Source organism: Zootoca vivipara, chromosome 5 (assembly GCF_963506605.1).
Source record: "Zootoca vivipara chromosome 5, rZooViv1.1, whole genome shotgun sequence".
NCBI lineage: Eukaryota > Metazoa > Chordata > Lepidosauria > Squamata > Lacertidae > Zootoca > Zootoca vivipara.
The window spans coordinates 9,147,493-9,164,529 of NC_083280.1; the positions used below are offsets into that span (position 1 = coordinate 9,147,493).

At 44.2% G+C, this 17,037-nt stretch overlaps 1 protein-coding gene and 1 non-coding gene across 4 annotated transcripts in view; one reads left to right on the forward strand and one right to left on the reverse strand.

The window, feature by feature from the left end:
• Positions 1-1,859: 1,859 nt before the first annotated feature.
• Positions 1,860-17,037, reverse strand: part of SENP5 (SUMO specific peptidase 5) — a 32,235-nt gene continuing 17,057 nt past the window's right edge. For all 3 annotated transcript variants that reach the window (XM_035133434.2, XM_035133431.2, XM_035133430.2), the window contains 6 exons: positions 16,608-16,655; positions 15,909-15,986; positions 8,759-8,896; positions 7,888-7,971; positions 2,892-2,942; positions 1,860-2,759 (listed from right to left, as the gene is read on the reverse strand). In XM_035133434.2, coding sequence (XP_034989325.2) covers positions 2,649-2,759; positions 2,892-2,942; positions 7,888-7,971; positions 8,759-8,896; positions 15,909-15,986; positions 16,608-16,655 — 510 coding nt within the window. In that variant the 3' untranslated portion in view covers positions 1,860-2,648. The remainder of the gene's footprint in view (positions 2,760-2,891; positions 2,943-7,887; positions 7,972-8,758; positions 8,897-15,908; positions 15,987-16,607; positions 16,656-17,037) is intronic.
• Positions 3,185-3,257, forward strand: TRNAR-CCU (transfer RNA arginine (anticodon CCU)). Its single transcript has one exon. It is a non-coding gene; the product is annotated as a tRNA-Arg (tRNA).

The window sequence follows — 17,037 nt, forward strand, 5'->3', positions numbered from 1 at the left end:
CTTTGTATTTTAATCTCCTGATTTCTTAGCACTCACCCCCTTTAAGAAATATTTAACAACGGTGCACAATTTCCTCTCCAAGGCAGGATTTTTTAATATATAAAGAAATGGAAAAGAGTTATGAATGCAATAAAGACAAGGATGTTACTAGAAGGCATACGTGATGAATTGCTTGAAGGCAGCGCCAGCACAAAACCTTGCAAAATAAAGGTCTGCAAGCCTTGCACATTTAATTTAGTGGACACTCCAGCAGGTGGCAAGTTAAAGCTAGTTTTTAAAAAAATCTGCTACATGACCTTTGTTAAGGGGATAGGAGAGAATCTTTGCACATGCTTCTGGAATAGACTCTTACATCTCCAGGACTTTGGGCACTGCACTGTTGGTGATTGCATGTGTACAGAGCGCCAAGAAACTAAATTACATTATTGCTCACTGGAGCCAGAGTTGAGATGGGATGGCAACAACAGAAACATGCCTGCACTGTATAGCCATCAGGGCTGGCAGAAGAAGCATAGCAGTCCAATAAATGTGATGGAATTAGAGAGGCCACTGCAGCAGGGAGGTGGCCACTCCAGAGCAAAAGCACTACGTAATCCATCAGGCTTCTGCCTCCTTTGGCAGTCACCGGGCAAGCAACTGTTCCATCAGGCTGCTGCAGAAGGGAAAGAAGCAGAGCCACTCCATCGGCTCTGCTGAGACCAGCTCCGTTTGCCAACGACTCCAACACGAGACCACCCCAGCTGCTAAACTTTTAAGAACTGGTGGCAGAATCTGCTATTATTATTATTATTATTATTATTATTATTATTATTATTATTATTATAATATCTGAAAAACCTGTTTCAACTTAGGAGCATTGAAAAGAAAAACCATTTCTATTAGAATAGGAAAAGTGAATTGCAGGACTATCTGACCCTTGGGACACTTTCCAATTTTATGATCCTATGAGGTTCTGATGGGGGGAAACATGCATTTCTCAGTAAATAAAGTGGTAGAAAGAATACCCCCTAAATGAATGGAAGCTCTAAATGCCACTCTTATTTGAACTGCTAACAGTATCCATCGTCAAATCAGCAATTTCCCAGGAAGGTTCACACCGGAGTTCTCAAAATGAGGATGTCTCTAGCTGCGACAGGAAAATGTGAAATTGTGGGATTCTGTGGCTGGTCGAAGGGTCCCGCAGATTCAGCTTTCATTCAAGCGCAAAAAATAATAATTATAGAAGCCAAGTTGCTAGACCTCAGGATACACATACAGGCTTTGCCCAAGAGGATGGTGGGAATTTCATGCAGTGTAGGTGCTCTAGCATATTGCTGCCCGCCCCCCACCCACCCACTCCCGTCCAAAACTCTTGGCCTTTCTTTCTCAGAAAGCTTGAACAGAAGATCACACATTCTTCAAGTACGCAAAGTAACTTTATCCACATTTAAAAGTTTTATTCCTGGCACGCACACACACGCACACACGAGAGAGTGAGAGAATTCAGCCTCAGAGAAAGTGATCACACTGGTCCAAAGCCTGGGGACAAGCGGACCACGCCAAAAGAAGGGGCAGGACTACAATGATGCACACGGGGTGAATCTAAGGCTCCCTGCAGGACAAGCCCCAAGAAGCAAGAAAACTTACAGATAGATAAAAGAGCTGTTGTCCTCTTGACCCTGTCACCGACAATGTCACCACAACAAACACAAGGAACAAGGGAGTTTGGGGGTGGGGGTGGGAGGGAGAGAGAGAGAGAGAGAAGTAAAGGAAGGCAGAGAGGGGTCAGGTGTGGCCTACAAATCACCCTGAGAATGGGATCATATTAAAAAAAGAGAAGACGACATTTCCAGAGCAAGCATAGGAGCAACACCACCAAATCCAACCGAACTAGCATCTCCATCTTTTATTAGTACTAAAGAGTATCGTGTACAAGGGATTGCTTTTGAACTGTAGGGTGATCTAGTAGCCATCTAGTAGAATTTCTCCCCCCCCCCCAAAAAAAAGTTGCAATGACTTAAAACTTTGCTGGACTTCCACAAATCAAATATATAGGCCAGTTTCCACCACACCCCTCTTCTTCCCAATGTAATGGGAATTTGGAGCTTTTAAAAAGACTGAAGGAGGAATAGTCTCAGGTTGTTGGTTTTTTTTAGACGAAATGTTGTAACTGCTCTTGTTATGGCATTGGGTTTCTTTGTACATTCAAAGCATTATTGCATCAGAGAGGGGGGGGGAAATGGAACATGCATTTATGTTTTCAGACAAAAAAGTTTAACCTGTATTATTCTCTTCTGTTTCTAGCTACGTTTCAAAAGGTGCACCAATTCTACAGTTTTATACTTCTCATTTAGTCGCATGCTTTGCCTATGCGCATGCGTTTTAAGATAATAAATATTAAATACAGGAAAGAACATTAGAAAACGAAAAGAAAAGGGGGGAGGGAGGAACAAACGACTGACATTGGGAATATTTTGTGGCAGGTCCACCGGTTAAGGAGCATGTCAGAAAAAAATGTTTGAGGTAATTGTGTTGGCCACACTGCTCCGCCATGACTCGTTTTGAAATCCATGGAAGTTTCTCAGAAAATTCAAGTACACAAAATACCAGCCTGGGCTCTTCAAAAATGCCAAAAGGGGTAGCTTCTCTCTTTCCTTCTCTTCCTTTTATTAGTCTATTAGCCGGCATTCGCAGAGCTCCTTGTAAATCCTTTTTCGCACCCGAGGCATGTCTTCTTGGGAGAACTGAAAAGGCTGGTCTAAGGCGAGGCACTTGCAGTACTGCAGGGGAGGGGGCGGGGAGAGAAATGAGAGAGAGGCTTAGGAACCAGAACCAAAAATTATTACAAGGAAGATTCGATAGAGGGAGGAAGCCCACACAAAAATAAAATATAAAAATGATTGCATCCTTACCTGGAGCACAAAAACTCCACAGTCACTGTCGTTTTTCTGTTGTGGAATGCACTAGAAGGGGAAGAGGGGCGGGGGGGGGAAACGCAAACAAATTTCAGAATGATTCCCCATTCAAGACTCTCCTCCAAATGAAAGCTGGGAGAGCAGCCTCCACATTTCCTAGCCACGCCTGTCGAAAGGGTGATTCAAGAGACAGAACCCTGGATGCACCAGGTGGGAAGAGAGCAGTCGCACTTGCAGGCTTCCTACAGGCATCCAACTGGCCACTGAGAGAACAGAGCGCTGGACCTGGTGCTGGGATAGCTCAGTTGGTAAAGCATGAGACTCCTAATCTCAGGGTCGTGGGTTCAAGCCCCACGCTGAGCAAAAGATTCCTGCATTGCAGGGAGTTGGAATAAATGACCCTCGTGGTCCCGTCCAGCTCTACAATTCTATGACTAGGCAGGCCTTGGGCTGATCCAGCAGCCACTTTTCTTATATACTCCTCTTCCTGGCACAAGCCCTTTGCCAATCAGGTTTGTGGGACAACTGTTCCAGGACAGGCAGATAACCACTTGCGCTCTTTGACTGCTTGCAGGATGATCCAGTAGCAGTAAGCAAGGGGTACCCGGCGGTTGCTGATCAACCACTCTCATACTTTTCTGCACTGTCTCACATCTCGACTCTCCCTACTTCACTCTCGTCTGGAGCCAGCAAAGAGGAGTGATTCCTAGCAGCAACGTGGAGAGGGAAAGAGAGAGCAGCCAACACCTCATCACTTCTACCCTGTGCCAGGGAAGGAATGTTTTTGCAGGAGCAACAGCATCTGCAGACTCAGAGGGTGGAACTCAACGTAGCACTAACTCCCTTGTCCTGTCACCGCAAAGAATGCCCCCTGTTCTGCTCTTGCTCCCTAAATCTGTCCTGGAAGTTCCCCCAAACTTCTGGAACAGATTGGGGGGGGGAGGCGTGGGACACATACAAGTAGAGCGGGAATCCCTGTGATCCCAGAGCAAGGGTGGATTCATCCCAGGACCTTTTGGGATGAAGTCTACATCCACATCAACCAGAAATTCAGTTATAATTCAACAGCAAAACATTTCTTTTTTTCCACTTTGAAGGGAGGGAAAGAGTTCTAATTCAGGGATGGGGAACCTGCAACCATCTCTGACCACTGGCCATTCTGGCTGGGTCTAAGGGCCACAGGTTCCCCGTCCTTGTTTTAGAGGATGGTCCTCTGAAGTAAATCAAAGCCAAGAGGTCACGACAGACCGGGCTGTACTCTATACTCAAAGAGGTGCTCAGATCCTTGCATGGATCGGGCCAAGTAATTCAACACAAATACGCATTTTATAACAGAAAACAAATTACATCTCCCAACCCAGCACCGAATTTTTAATGACCTCAGCAGGATAGTTTCTCCTCAATTATTTTGAGTAAATATTTGAACATTGCTATCTGCTTTACACAGGAAGAATTTCTTTCATGCTTGCACACTGGTGCCCGCAGAAGCCCAAATGTGCCAGATCAGAGAAGCATTTGTCTCTAGGCTTCCGGGGGGGGGGGGTGAGGGAGGGAGAGATTTCTGCATCTCACCTCCTTAACAGTTTAGAAAGCTACAAAGGCATAAAGCTATGGCAAATATAAGTCCTTTAGAGTGATTAGCCTGCATATTAATGCTAGTAATTTGAAGGCTTGGTACTCTTTTTTTTCTTTTTCTTTTACTCATCGGTTCTGTGAGCACCAAGCCAGTGTGTTTCACGGTAATCTGTAGCAGGTGCTCAGAGACCAAGAAAGCTGCTCAACACCATGGGCCTAATCCTCGGCAAAACGGCCACAAGCACTTTCTAGTGTTGGAAAGAAGGAAAGTAAGTTCTGGCTGGGTCTTAGTGGGGCTACTCAATTATGCCGGTGTTTCTCAAAGTTGGGTCCTCAGCCATTGCTGGACTACAACTCCCATCATCCCTGACCACTGGTCCTCCTCGCTAGGGATATAGGAGTTGTAGTCCCAACAACTAGGGATTCAAGTTTGATAAACACTGGCATAATGCATGAAGTGACAAGTCTATTTTTGCAACCGAATGACTATTCTACAGCCCTGTTTTTACTATGCTTTGGCACCCCACCCCCAACCCCGGCCAGTACCTGTTAGCCCCGGCAACTAGTCCACCTGGTGTGTGCCATTATCCCATCCACCCCTCCCCAAAATTGCTACGTCCATGGAAGCTTCCCCCAGTGAATCCTGGAGACCAGTTTCATAAGTGTACAAGGAAGGAGAGAACTGGGTTTCTTAAGGGGGACTTCGGCAATACGTCCGCTGGGCCAAGTAGGACAGCTATCCACCACCTTGAGTCAACCCCCGCAAATGTAATACAATTATTTATATCCCATCTTTCAGGATATGAATACTACCAAAGTGGCTTACAAGCAGGGTGGATAAAAATCAATGATTTTTTAAAAAAAAATCAAAAAAATAGGATTTTTTTGATTTAAATCGGATTTTTTCAATTTAAATCAATTTTTTTTATTTAAATCGGATTTTTAAAAATAAAATGTTTTTTGAGGAAAATATATTACCATCCAGAGGTTATTCCATCATGAAATAAAGATTAGTTTTTTAATTATGTAGAATAAGGTTGTATATGTTTAATTTTTGGGGTAAATAAATTCCATTAATCCATTCACAAAGTCATGCTCTTCCAGAGGTTTTTTGTAAGATTATTGGGCAGTTTCTCTGCCTACAAGATATTATCACAGATGCTTGGTTTACTTTTGCAGTTCTCAAAACTGAATTTGACTCAACAGAGGTCACATGCCTCTGCTTCACAGCAAAAATGTTATAACATGAACAGAGTTGAGAAAAAGACCTTAATCCTATTGTTCTACAAACCTATGAATACAGAAACAACCCCTTCAGTGCTAAGTTTCAAGAAGTTCAGTGAATAGAATAGAAACAATATTTTTCTGATTGTTTGGAATGGACAGTATTTAAGTTTTTCATGTGTAGGCTGGGCTGACAGTCTAAATTTTTTAAAATATATATATATTGTTTTTGTTTAGCCAAATTAGTTAACAAGCATGGATGTTTGTTTAAGCAAATAACATATGCTGTAAAGTTATTGTTTCAGTTGAATAAATCTATTTAAATCATTATTATTAAGGTAATGATTATTTTTCTCCTTCCTAAGTACAACAGTAAAGTTGTCCAAATATGAATGATTAACCTATTAAACTGGGGATAAAAAACTAATATGAAAAGTTGTTATTCTAAAAATCTTCATCTACTTGCATATTAAAGTTATACCAGCAAGATTTAGTCTTTATGTAGAAAACTACCAGTATGATTTAAATCAAGCCTTACTGACTAGTGATTTAAATCGTGATTTAAATCGTGATTTAAATCAGTTTGATTTAAATCAAATCCACCCTGCTTACAAGTAATATGAAATTAAATAGGTTCTTCTTTTATTTCCTCCATGGTGCAAATAGTCTTTAGATTGTAAGCATGGAGAGGCAGGGCGTGTCAAATCTCTATTTTTGAACAGTGCAGTTTTAGGTACAATAATATTCAAAATGTATATTTAAAAAGGCAGGTTGCATCTCTATTATTTTTAGGTGTGCTGAATCTCCTGCACACCTAATAGGTCCTGAATCTCCTGCTTCTTGCAGCGATTACAACAAAGCCAAGCTGGCTTTGAAACACTCCAGCTTTACTAGCACATCTTCCAGATTCTCCAGACATGAAAATCACCAGACACTCCAGAGGTTAGGTTATGTCCTAGACCTCAAACTACCTCCCCGCCCCTAGAGCTGCACAAGAGTCACTTTTTTGGGGGGTGGGATGGAGGAGAAGTGAGAGAACTTCCTCATGCGGTAATAAAGCCTCAAGATGCCTCATTGTACCAGGAAGCCGCTGGGAGACAGCTTAATGTTCAATGACCCATTTTATCTCTTCAGAACTATTACAGGATATGGTTATGCAAGTCACAAATTCCCTCGTTTGCACTTCACACAACTTGTTCCCTTTTATCACTGCCAGACTACATCTGGTTGCAAGCGGCTGTCGTATTGGAGTAACGTGGATGTCTTGGTAGCTCGGGGGGGGGGGGTCACTTCTGCCACTTTTAAAGCCCCCTGCCATTCACTGCAGCAGCCCCCCCCCAGCCACCTCACCCAACACACCATTGCCTACAATCTGCTAACTCCATCCTAGCAAAGCCATGAACCCACAGCGATTTTGAACGTAAAATACTACCCAACTCTAATTTCCCCATTCCACCTCCACCACAGATTCCCCCCCCCCATTTCACGATTTCATTTATTTCGCCAGAATTACAGTATATACCGCCTGATTGCAAACGGAGGCAACTAGTTTGGCTGCGGCTGAATCCCTGGGAACCCCTGCCCATTCTTACACAGAAGCAAGAGGCATCATTGCAGCACAGGTAGCGCTTGTGACGGACAAGCCAACACCTCCCCCCCCCCAAAAAAAAACCACCACTGCATAGCATCCTTGTTGCTTCCCATTGGTTACCAGCCCTGATGGTTATGTTCTGCCTCCCCTGTCAGAGGCAGCAATGTTTCTGAATAGCAGTTGCTGGAAAAGGCAGGAGAGTGTTTTGTGCTCAGGTGCTGCTCAGGAGCCCTAAAGGCATCTGGCTGGCCACTATGAGACCAGGATGCTGGACCAGACAGGTCACTGTCTGATCCAGCAGGCTCTTCTTATGTTCACTGTGCCTTCCAGATGTCCCTGGACTCCCTTTCCCATAATTCCTGGGCATCGGCCACACCAGGTGGAGTTGATGAGAGTTGTGGTCCCAAAGAATCTGGAGGGCTACAGGCTCCCCATCCCTGCATTCTTAGTTTGGTGGTACATGTCACATGTTGAGGGTTTTCATAGCAAGCACTCTCTGGGCTTCCTGGGGAAAGGTGGAGATTTCTGACTTCCGGTGGGCATTGTGTGTTCCATCTTACTCTACAAAGCCATCTTTCTAAAAACCACACAGGTGGTCCTTACCTTTGTAACAGCAGTCTGCCAATCCTGAAGGAAATCGGGGTGGTTCTTCTCTCTAGCTTCTGTCAGCAGGTATTTGCGTATGTTCTTTAAAGAAGAGGAGGGGGAGACATGAATAAGGGCCATTTGAATACTGCTATGAAAACTTCTTAACTGAGTGTTTCCCTGCAGAGGATACCTGTGGGTATAGTGAAGGGAGTTTTCTGCTTGGACTGGAGGAGACTGGGATTAATTCTGCAACTGCTCATCGTGTGAAGCTGGGACACCCCAAGCTCACAAGAACACCGAGCAGAATGCAAAAGGTAAAAATGAAATAAACATCATAAACAGGGCCTTGAGATCTTTACAGAAGGAAGCAGGGTAGAAGCAGGATTGTTAAAGGGCATAAACTATTTGGAAGCTATTTAGGATTAATTTAGATACACTGGGCAGGAACTGTCGCTTTCACAAATGTGGCGTATGCATGAAATGTACCGCTGGAGAAGCAGTCTTAAAATTATATAAACTCCTAGGGTTTGTGGCTACAGCAGAGTTGCAAGAACAAAAGGGTTTGGGCTGAGCCAAGACAAGCTTCAAGACAAGGAAACGCTAACAAACAATATAGCACCTGGCCTGGGATCCTTGAGACTGGTATGTCTTATCACTTGCCTGAAGATCAGAGTCTAATTCGCACAACTTCTGAACTACATCTGGGCCAGTTTCCACACTGACAGTGCTCTCTCTTTTGGGCCAAAGAGTCCTGAAATGTGTAGATTAGAAGCTTCAAAGGATTACCGAAAAATCAGAGCCCTGTGAAAAGGGGGGGGGGGGCTAAGTGCTTTTTCTAAGGCTGACACTGTTTAGTAGAACAGCTATAACAACAAGTTGCTCTTACCTCAACACAGAACTTAAAGTGAATGCCTTGAGAGTCGTAAAACGAAATAATTCGGTTAGGGAGATTCACAGTAATTAGGGACCAGTGGACTTCCAGATGAATAGGAATTAACAAGAGCGTCTTTTTGAAGAGGTCCACCTAGTGAAGGGGAAGGGAGCAGCCATCACCACAAAGTGCAAAGTCACGTGCAATTCAGTTATAATCTGACAAAGCTCAAAACAGAATGATCCCAAACCATCATAGGAAGAGAACAGCCTGAAAAAGTTTCACCCTATGTGTATTTAAGTCACTGAAATGCAAGTGGGTAGAGCAGCCTATTTTTCATAAGACACATTCTTCCTTTCCCTATACTATGAAATAAAAAAAAACAGGGAGCCAGTGAAGCAGCAACAACTACAACGATTTCTCTTGCATATGACACGCCAAATTAAAACGTTCTGTTGTCAGGTGTAAAAGCATGTAAGTTGCGTTACTCTTGAGTTACAGTCATTGGCTCTACTCATTGTAGGCTTGGAAGGCCATTGTCTTGTCAGACTTGGAGCAGTGAGACCCAGGTTCAAACGGCCATTCTCTGTGCCGTCTTCAGTCAGTCACCATATCTAACTTTATAGGGTCATAAACTGCGACAAAACAACCATCCCTTAGCTCCTTACAGGAAAGAGAGCATACAAAATGTGATAAAAATCAGATATTGGTGGCACATTCTGGTTTCTGACAAAGCCAAATTAAAAAGAACAAAACAAAACAAAACAAAACCCACTAGCCTTGGAGGCAGCAATGGTTAGCAGGCAAGCACTACACAGATGTTGAACTAGGCAAAACTTTCCAAGTGGAAGCAAGCCCTCTTGCCCCACCTGAAAGGGCTGAACCAAAGACAAAGGCAACAGCGCCTTTTGACTACAATTTCAGCAGCCATGGAAACATGTGGTCGTCGTCCCCCCAGCTGCTATTGGCCTCCCCTTCCCATCTGTCTTAGCCACCATGGCCCACTGTTAGGGGTGATGGGAGTTTCAATCCAACAGCATCTAGCCCCAAAGGTTCCCCCCATCCTTGGAGTTTAAGAGGTCCTTACCCCACAGACATGCCTGCATATCAGCCACATGCAGCCCAGGCAGCAGCCACACAGGAATACATGCATGAGAACACACCCAATTATTTCTGCAATGGGTCTTGCACCCAGTGTTCTAAGTTTGGCAGCGAATGCAAGCCCCATCGCTTTCAGCAGGCGTCTGACCCACTCAGCAGCTCTAATAGGGGCATAAAGGCTTGTCCATGGGCTAAGGCCCTTCTGGTGATAGCGTAATCGCACAGAGCACCTCCAACAGGCAAGATCTTGTTCCCAAGTCTGCTCCAAGTATTTGTGGGACAAGCAGAGGTGAAATGTTCTTCCTCCCAACCCTCGAAAGCCAGCTCCATTCCTACCACTAGATGAGTCCTGATCTACGCACTATAAAGGCTACAGGTCGAAGAAAGTTGCATTTTCAATGCTCCCCGCATAAAACACTCCCAACACAGTATAATAAAGCAGCACGTCAGCGAGAAAGGTTCTCACTCAGCCTACTTTCTGCTCTGTTGGTTTTCTTCTTGCAAGGAGTATTGGAAAATATGACTCTCACCCCTCACCCCCCACCCCCTGCCTGCGATATTAAGTCCATTCTACTGCTTCGAATTTGCTCCTTTATGTAGATTAAGCCTTAGAGCTTATAGGCATTCACTTTGGGTTCCGTTTTCCTCCTCAGATGCAATTTATTTGATGCCATTTGCTTATTTAAACAGATGCTTCAATTTATTTATTTTTAAGACGCGCAGCCTTTACTGCTTTACATCTCTTCATGCTGAATTATTCAAAATCAATATTTTTTTGACAAGTGTGCTATGAGATGGCACTGGGTTTTAAGCATGAAATTAGCATTCCTAAGAGACAGCCTTCCGCACATGAACACACGCAGCAGCAGCAGCACAACGCAGCCAAAAGACAACGAAGGAGCTCTGCATTCTGCATCTAGCCTACGAGTGAAGATGTCGAAGGCATATAGAGAGGTGGAAACAGCCTTGGGCGAGTGATGAGGATGGCAGCTTAATGGATAGGACAAACATTTCTGCAAGGCAGGCTGCATGCATTTAATACTTGATGCCATAAGCAAAACGGAAGGGATGGAAAGGACCCAACTGTCTAAGTTACAGTTTTATACAACAACAAAAAAGCACACTTCTATGGAAAGGGATGCCCGTCTCATTGTACCTGGTGTGCACACACCAGCAAGAATGCCCAATTCTGTAAGGCAAAGAATTAGGTACACTCCTAGTGTTCTCAGCTATTGCAAGGAGGTTTCTAGCTCTTGTGCCTGCAGAGAGAAGCTTGAAACAAGGAATTTCTCAGGGCAGCCACCCTTGCTCATGTGGTAGGAGCAGCAGAATGGCCCCCACCAAGCAAATAACATCTCATGAAGTAGTCGCCCAATACCCAAGATGCCAACTAGTGAATGGCCAGAGGCAAGTTGCCACATTGCCGCTTTCACTTAAGAGAAACTGCTTCAGTTCAAAGCAATGGAGGGGCTTTCCCCAGCAACCAATTAAGACACCTGTCCCAACAAAAAGGTGTGGGAAGTGGAAAAACCAGGTACAAACTACTAAGGTTTCGCGACTATAAAATACTGGGCTTGGGTGTAGGAAGTCTCTGTTCTAAACCTGGGTGAACCATTTCTCTCTTTGCTCGACCCACCTGAGGATTACACTAAAATGTAAGGCGGGAGTAATGTTTAACATTTGCGGAGAGCGCTTGCAGCTGTTTGCACACATTATCTTGGTGAAGTCCTTAAAATCACCCTGCAAGGCAGGGCAGGTCAGTATCATTGCCATATCAGAGGTGGGGCACACAAGCTGAAAGAGGCGGCTTGAGGCGAGATTTGAACTGGGGGCTTCCTGGTGCATACCGTAGTTTAACCTATACAAGCTCCTTGTAGTCATGGTGAGAATTAGCATTTGTTTTGAGGAGGAAGTGAGAGCAATCTTATCACAAGCGTCAAAAATCAGATACTCTTATTCTGGGGCAAAAGATGGAAAGCGAATGCACCCCAAGTTTAATTAAAATTCAGTCAGGTGAAACAGATGTTTGCTGCAGACTTCGAAATGCTGCACAAGGCATGAACAAAACAAAAGCAGAGATCTAGTATGCAAGCTAAGTAACAAAATCCAATTTAGCTTCCCATTCCAAGAAGCAGAACAGCACATTTCAATTTATGAGGCCCCGTTTTAAATGAATCCTTACAAAAGAGGATTGACTTTCTATCTCAAAAAAGAAAGACAAGAAAGAAAGAAAAGGAGCAGGGATGGAAGAGATCACACGCAATAGCTACTGAGGAGATCACATTTTTGCCAAAGCAGAAGTACAACAAGTAGCTGAACCTCAAAGGGAGTTTAGGAACAAAATTGTGACAGCATTAGAGGGTGCAAAGGTTTCAAAAACAAGACAATTTCAAGTCAACAAAAAGAAATAATTCATGTGCTTCTTACAAAGTGACCACTTGACCCATGTTATCAACTACTGTAAAAACAATTTCATTTGCACCTGCTGCAGTCTTATATACAGTTTTGAACACTTTCGTTTTTTACCTACAGAGGGCATGCTTTTCAAATACAGTGGTGCCTCGCTTAACGAATGCCCTGTAAGATGAATTTTTCGCTAGACGAAAGGATTTTGCGATCGGAGGTTGCCTCGCAAGACGAGTTTTTCTATGGCCGCCGCTTCGTCTTGCGAAGTGTGGCCATAGAAAAACAAACCTCCGACTGCAAAGTCCAGCGTGCAGCGAAAAATTGCCAGGGCTTTTTGCCGCCTGCCTTCCCCTTGGCTTGGGGAAGGCAGGCGGCAAAACACCCCCACATCGCCGCACTTCTGTCGGGCAGGGGGAGGGAGGAAATCCCGGATCTGTCAGGCGTTTTCGCTGGCTGCCTTCCCCAAGTCAAGGGGAAGGCAGTCGGCGAAACACCCCCGCACCGGCGCGCTTTCGCCCCATCACCCAGAGCCAAAGCGCGCCGGTGCGGGGACGTTTTCGCTGGCTGCGTTCCCCAATTCAAGGGGAGCTTTGGCTCTGGGTGATGGGGCGAAAGCGTGCTGGTGCGGGGATGTTTTCGCTGGCTGCCGAAAGCCCCACTTTCCCCTCAGCCCGTCCGACACAGCGCAGATCGGAGGAGGCTTCTCCTCCGATCCCGCTGTGTCGGACGGGGTGGGGGGAAAGCTGGCGGCAGGGGGAGAGGAAGGAAGGAAGAGAAAGGGCTGCTTTCTCTTCCTTCGTTCCCCCCCCCAAAGAGCCCGCATCTGACGGGGGTTCGGAAGCCCTGTCAAATGCCGGCTCTGTCGGGCGAGGCGGTGGCACACACCTCTCTTGGCTCGGGGAAGGCAGGCAGGCAAGAGAACAAGTGCCTGCCTGCCTTCCCCGAGCCAAAAGAGCAAGTACCGCTGCCGGCACCAGGCCCCCGGAGCCCATAGGAACGCATTAATTGACTTTTAATGCGTTCCTATGGGAAACGGTGCCTCGAAAGACGAAATTTTCATAGGACGAATTGAGTCCTGGAACGAATTAATTTCGTCTAGCGAGGCACCACTGTATCCCTATAGAGCTTCTTTCTTATCAGCAAGAAGCCATATCAGTTATGAGGCTAAGGATAGGACTGTAGGAATCTGTGCTCTTATCTAAAGCTTTGCCTATTGCTTCCAGCACTGCTTCTTTCTGCTTCACTCTGCCTTGGCCGACCCAGCCCTGCCCTCACAGAAACAAAGCGGCAAAACAAACAGGAAGTGCTCGTGATCAAAGGCTGGGATAGCTCAGCTGGTAGAGCATGAGGCTCTTAATCTCAGGGCTGTCGGTTCGAGCCCCACACTGGGCGAAAGATTCCTGCATTGCAGGGGATTGGACTGGATGACCCTCGTGGTCCCTTCCAGCTCTACAATTCTATCATCAGCCAGATGGGCGGGGTACAAATAATAAATTATTATTATGAACAGGCTGAAGGAAGACCTGAGAGTCACTGGGCAGGTTAGAGCAACTCTGTCTTTGCAGAGTCAGTATACAGTGCCCATGGACCGTATCCAATGTTCTCTGTCGACTAGCACAAAGGCGAGTTTTAATGTTGAGCAGAGGATGCCAACGCAACAACTACAATAGCAGAAACTCGTTGCAGAGGACTGTGCAACAAAATTACCAGCAACATGCTGGTGCGTTCCTCTTGCGCAACAACATCCCGCTGGAATAAAATCTTTCGCGAGCGGAACAAGTTTACCGCTAAGCGACTTTGATTTGGGGCAAACATTGGATACGACCCTATGTTTCGAAGGTGGGCAAGACATTCCAGAAGTGGGCCCCACCAACAAAAAAATGTTGGGAGTGCAGAATGCTCTCGTTCATTGTGTCAACCAGCTGCACTCCTTTTTCATGCCTCCACCTCCGTTTCCTCCCCCTGCAACAGTTTTGGAGTCTCTCCCCCACTTAAAGTCCTAAAGGCCAAGTACTTCTGCAAGCCTTAAGTTTACCAAAGCCTGACAGTACTTCATTTTGCACACAGATGGTGCCATTCTGGCTACATAAGGATAGCGAACTCCGATCTCCAAGTGACCAAGTACATAGGATATTTGGGAAATGATCAACATACTTCTTCATTCACACAGAAAGGTCTCAACATATCTGGTAGAGGCATTGATTAGCTTTATAGTTTAACGGCTGGGCTAGCTTTCCTAATATTAATCTGAATGTACAGTAAGTTATTCCTCAAGAAACACAGTATTTGTACATAAAATAAAAAGCTTATTGATTGATCGATCAATCGAAGGAACCTGCTTTTATTCACTGTGAAGTATTTCCGAGATTTAAGGATGTGCCTTAAATAAACATTTAATAAACATCTCAAGTCTACTTTAAGCCTCTCTGCAAACAAAGCCCATTTCAGTGTTCAGTTGTGATTTAAGCAAACACCTAGAATGCTCTGGAGTACTTCAGCCCAAACACTTTGCTACATGGCTCCATATATAATTCATAGTGCTGAGTTGCTGAGCTTCCTGTAGGTTGAGGAAGAAAAGCCAAGGCTGTATACTCTAAGGATGCAATCTTTTCCTATCCAGAAGCTTGCTAGACCCTTTTCTTTCTTTCTTTCTTTCTTTCTTTCTTTCTTTCTTTCTTTCTTTCTTTCTTTCTTTCTTTCTTTCTTTCTTTCTTTCTTTCTCTTTCTTTCTTTCTTTCACACACATCTCTAAAAAAACTCAGTTGAATATACCCAGAGGTTTTTCCATCCCCCGTATTAGAGAGGAGGACTCTATCTGGCAAAGACTCCCTGGGCAGGTTTATTCTGCACTATCAAGTTTACTATATGGGGCTTGGAAGGGTATTTCCACTAGGTCAGTGATACCGGAGAGTAATTCCCCAGTTATGCGCGTTGCTGCTTAAGATTCCCAAACCACTTGCAACCAGCACTTCTAGCACAAAGATGCTTTCCTTGCTTCTGCTTTTGGTTTGTGGCTATGCATATTCTGCAGCCAAGCCTGGGACCGTCTTTCATGCAAAACCTGTGTTTTATCAGGAAGCTATGGCCTCTCAGATCTATCTTAAGCAGCCAAAGACACTCACTTACTTACTTATTTAAGACATTTACATGCCATTTACCGTAATCTTAAACCCTCCTAAATTATGTATATATTTTTTAAAAAAAAAACCCAAATAAAGTTGAATTTAAAAATAAAACAATAAAAACTCATCATAAAACCAAACACTACTTTAAAATGCCTGCTGGAACAAGGAAGTCTCAGTCATGCGCCTGAAGTTCTGCAAGGAGGGCGCCTGTCTAATCTCAGCTGGGAAGGAGCTCCACGGGTTCACATCCACTACAATGAATGCAATGTGTCTAATAATTATGAGCCATGCATTTGAGTAATTGAGGACGAGCTGACTGGAACGAAATTTAAGGAATCAGATGGTCTTTATGATACCCCGGACCCAAATTAAGGACTTGGAAATTAATACAAGAACCTTGAACCCAGCCCGATAATTTAGCAATACACCTGCCCTGTTCCTTTAATAAACAGGGCGTTCATTTCAAATTCATTCTTCGAAATAGTTCAGTATTTCTCAGCTGTTAAGGGCTTTCAGAGCATACAGAAGCCTACCTTTTTAGTCCATCGTTTTACTCCGTTATATCCTTTGGTTACCAGCTGTCTATGAAAAAAGCTGTTGAAGAAATGAACCTACAAAAGGCAGAAGAGGTCGATGACTGATCACATTCAAAGCCTCCAGTTCTAGCACAATGAACTCCAGCTGAATGCAAACCAAGATCTGCTGCACCCCAACTAAGGAAGGTTTATTTTATTAAGAGCATTTTTATACCACAGTAAAAACCTCTTAACTAGTGAAGGAGGGGAGCTTCAGCTCATAAACCATGCTGTGTAATTCTGAAGGTCCGATTTTATTGTTTTAACTGTTTTGTTATGCTTGTTTTATTGCATATTTTAATTAAGAATGTTTTAATGCTCCAGTGGATTTGTTATTGTGTCTCTTGGTTATGTGTTGATTTACAGTTGTAAAACGCTTACATGAAATTTTAGCATGTAAGCAATATATAAATTAAATAATAATTGACGAATGTCTACACACAGCCAGTGAGTGCTCTAGAGCGGAGTTCATATGTAAATAAACAGCCAGCAGATTAAAGGATTGGCTACTCCCTCCCCCTGCACAAAGTTAGGAATAACTGCCCCCATAATTGCCCCTCTCCATTTCCCCTTAGGACTAATACTTTTAAGCCGCCTTTTTTTCCTATCCAATTGAGCTACTGTTGCATTATACAGAACCAAGTAAAAGAAGCTCACCTTGTCAGGGACTGCGTCCATTATTAGCTCGCCATACATGTTGATAATCTGAAAGAGTTTAGAGAAGAAGAAAGCTTAAACTTTATTAGGGAGGAAAACCAAAACGTATTTTGTGAACCTCTCCTCTGCAATGCTCAATGTATCTGGTCATTCTCTGAATGCATTGCTAAAAGCCAGGATACATATAACGCACATTAAAAATAGATTCTGCACAATCCAACAACAAAGAAAGCTGAATTCTGCAACCTGAACGATTTAGAATGAATTTATTTACTTTGTTTTTGCTAGTAGCAATGAGTTACGCTGGAGACTGAAAGTCTTATTCTCTGGAGGTTTATTATGCCACCTTTTTGGCTTCTGAGATTGCCGCAGCTACTGCTCACACACATACAAGATTGCAACTGTGAGGACTGGAATCCCACCCACCCAG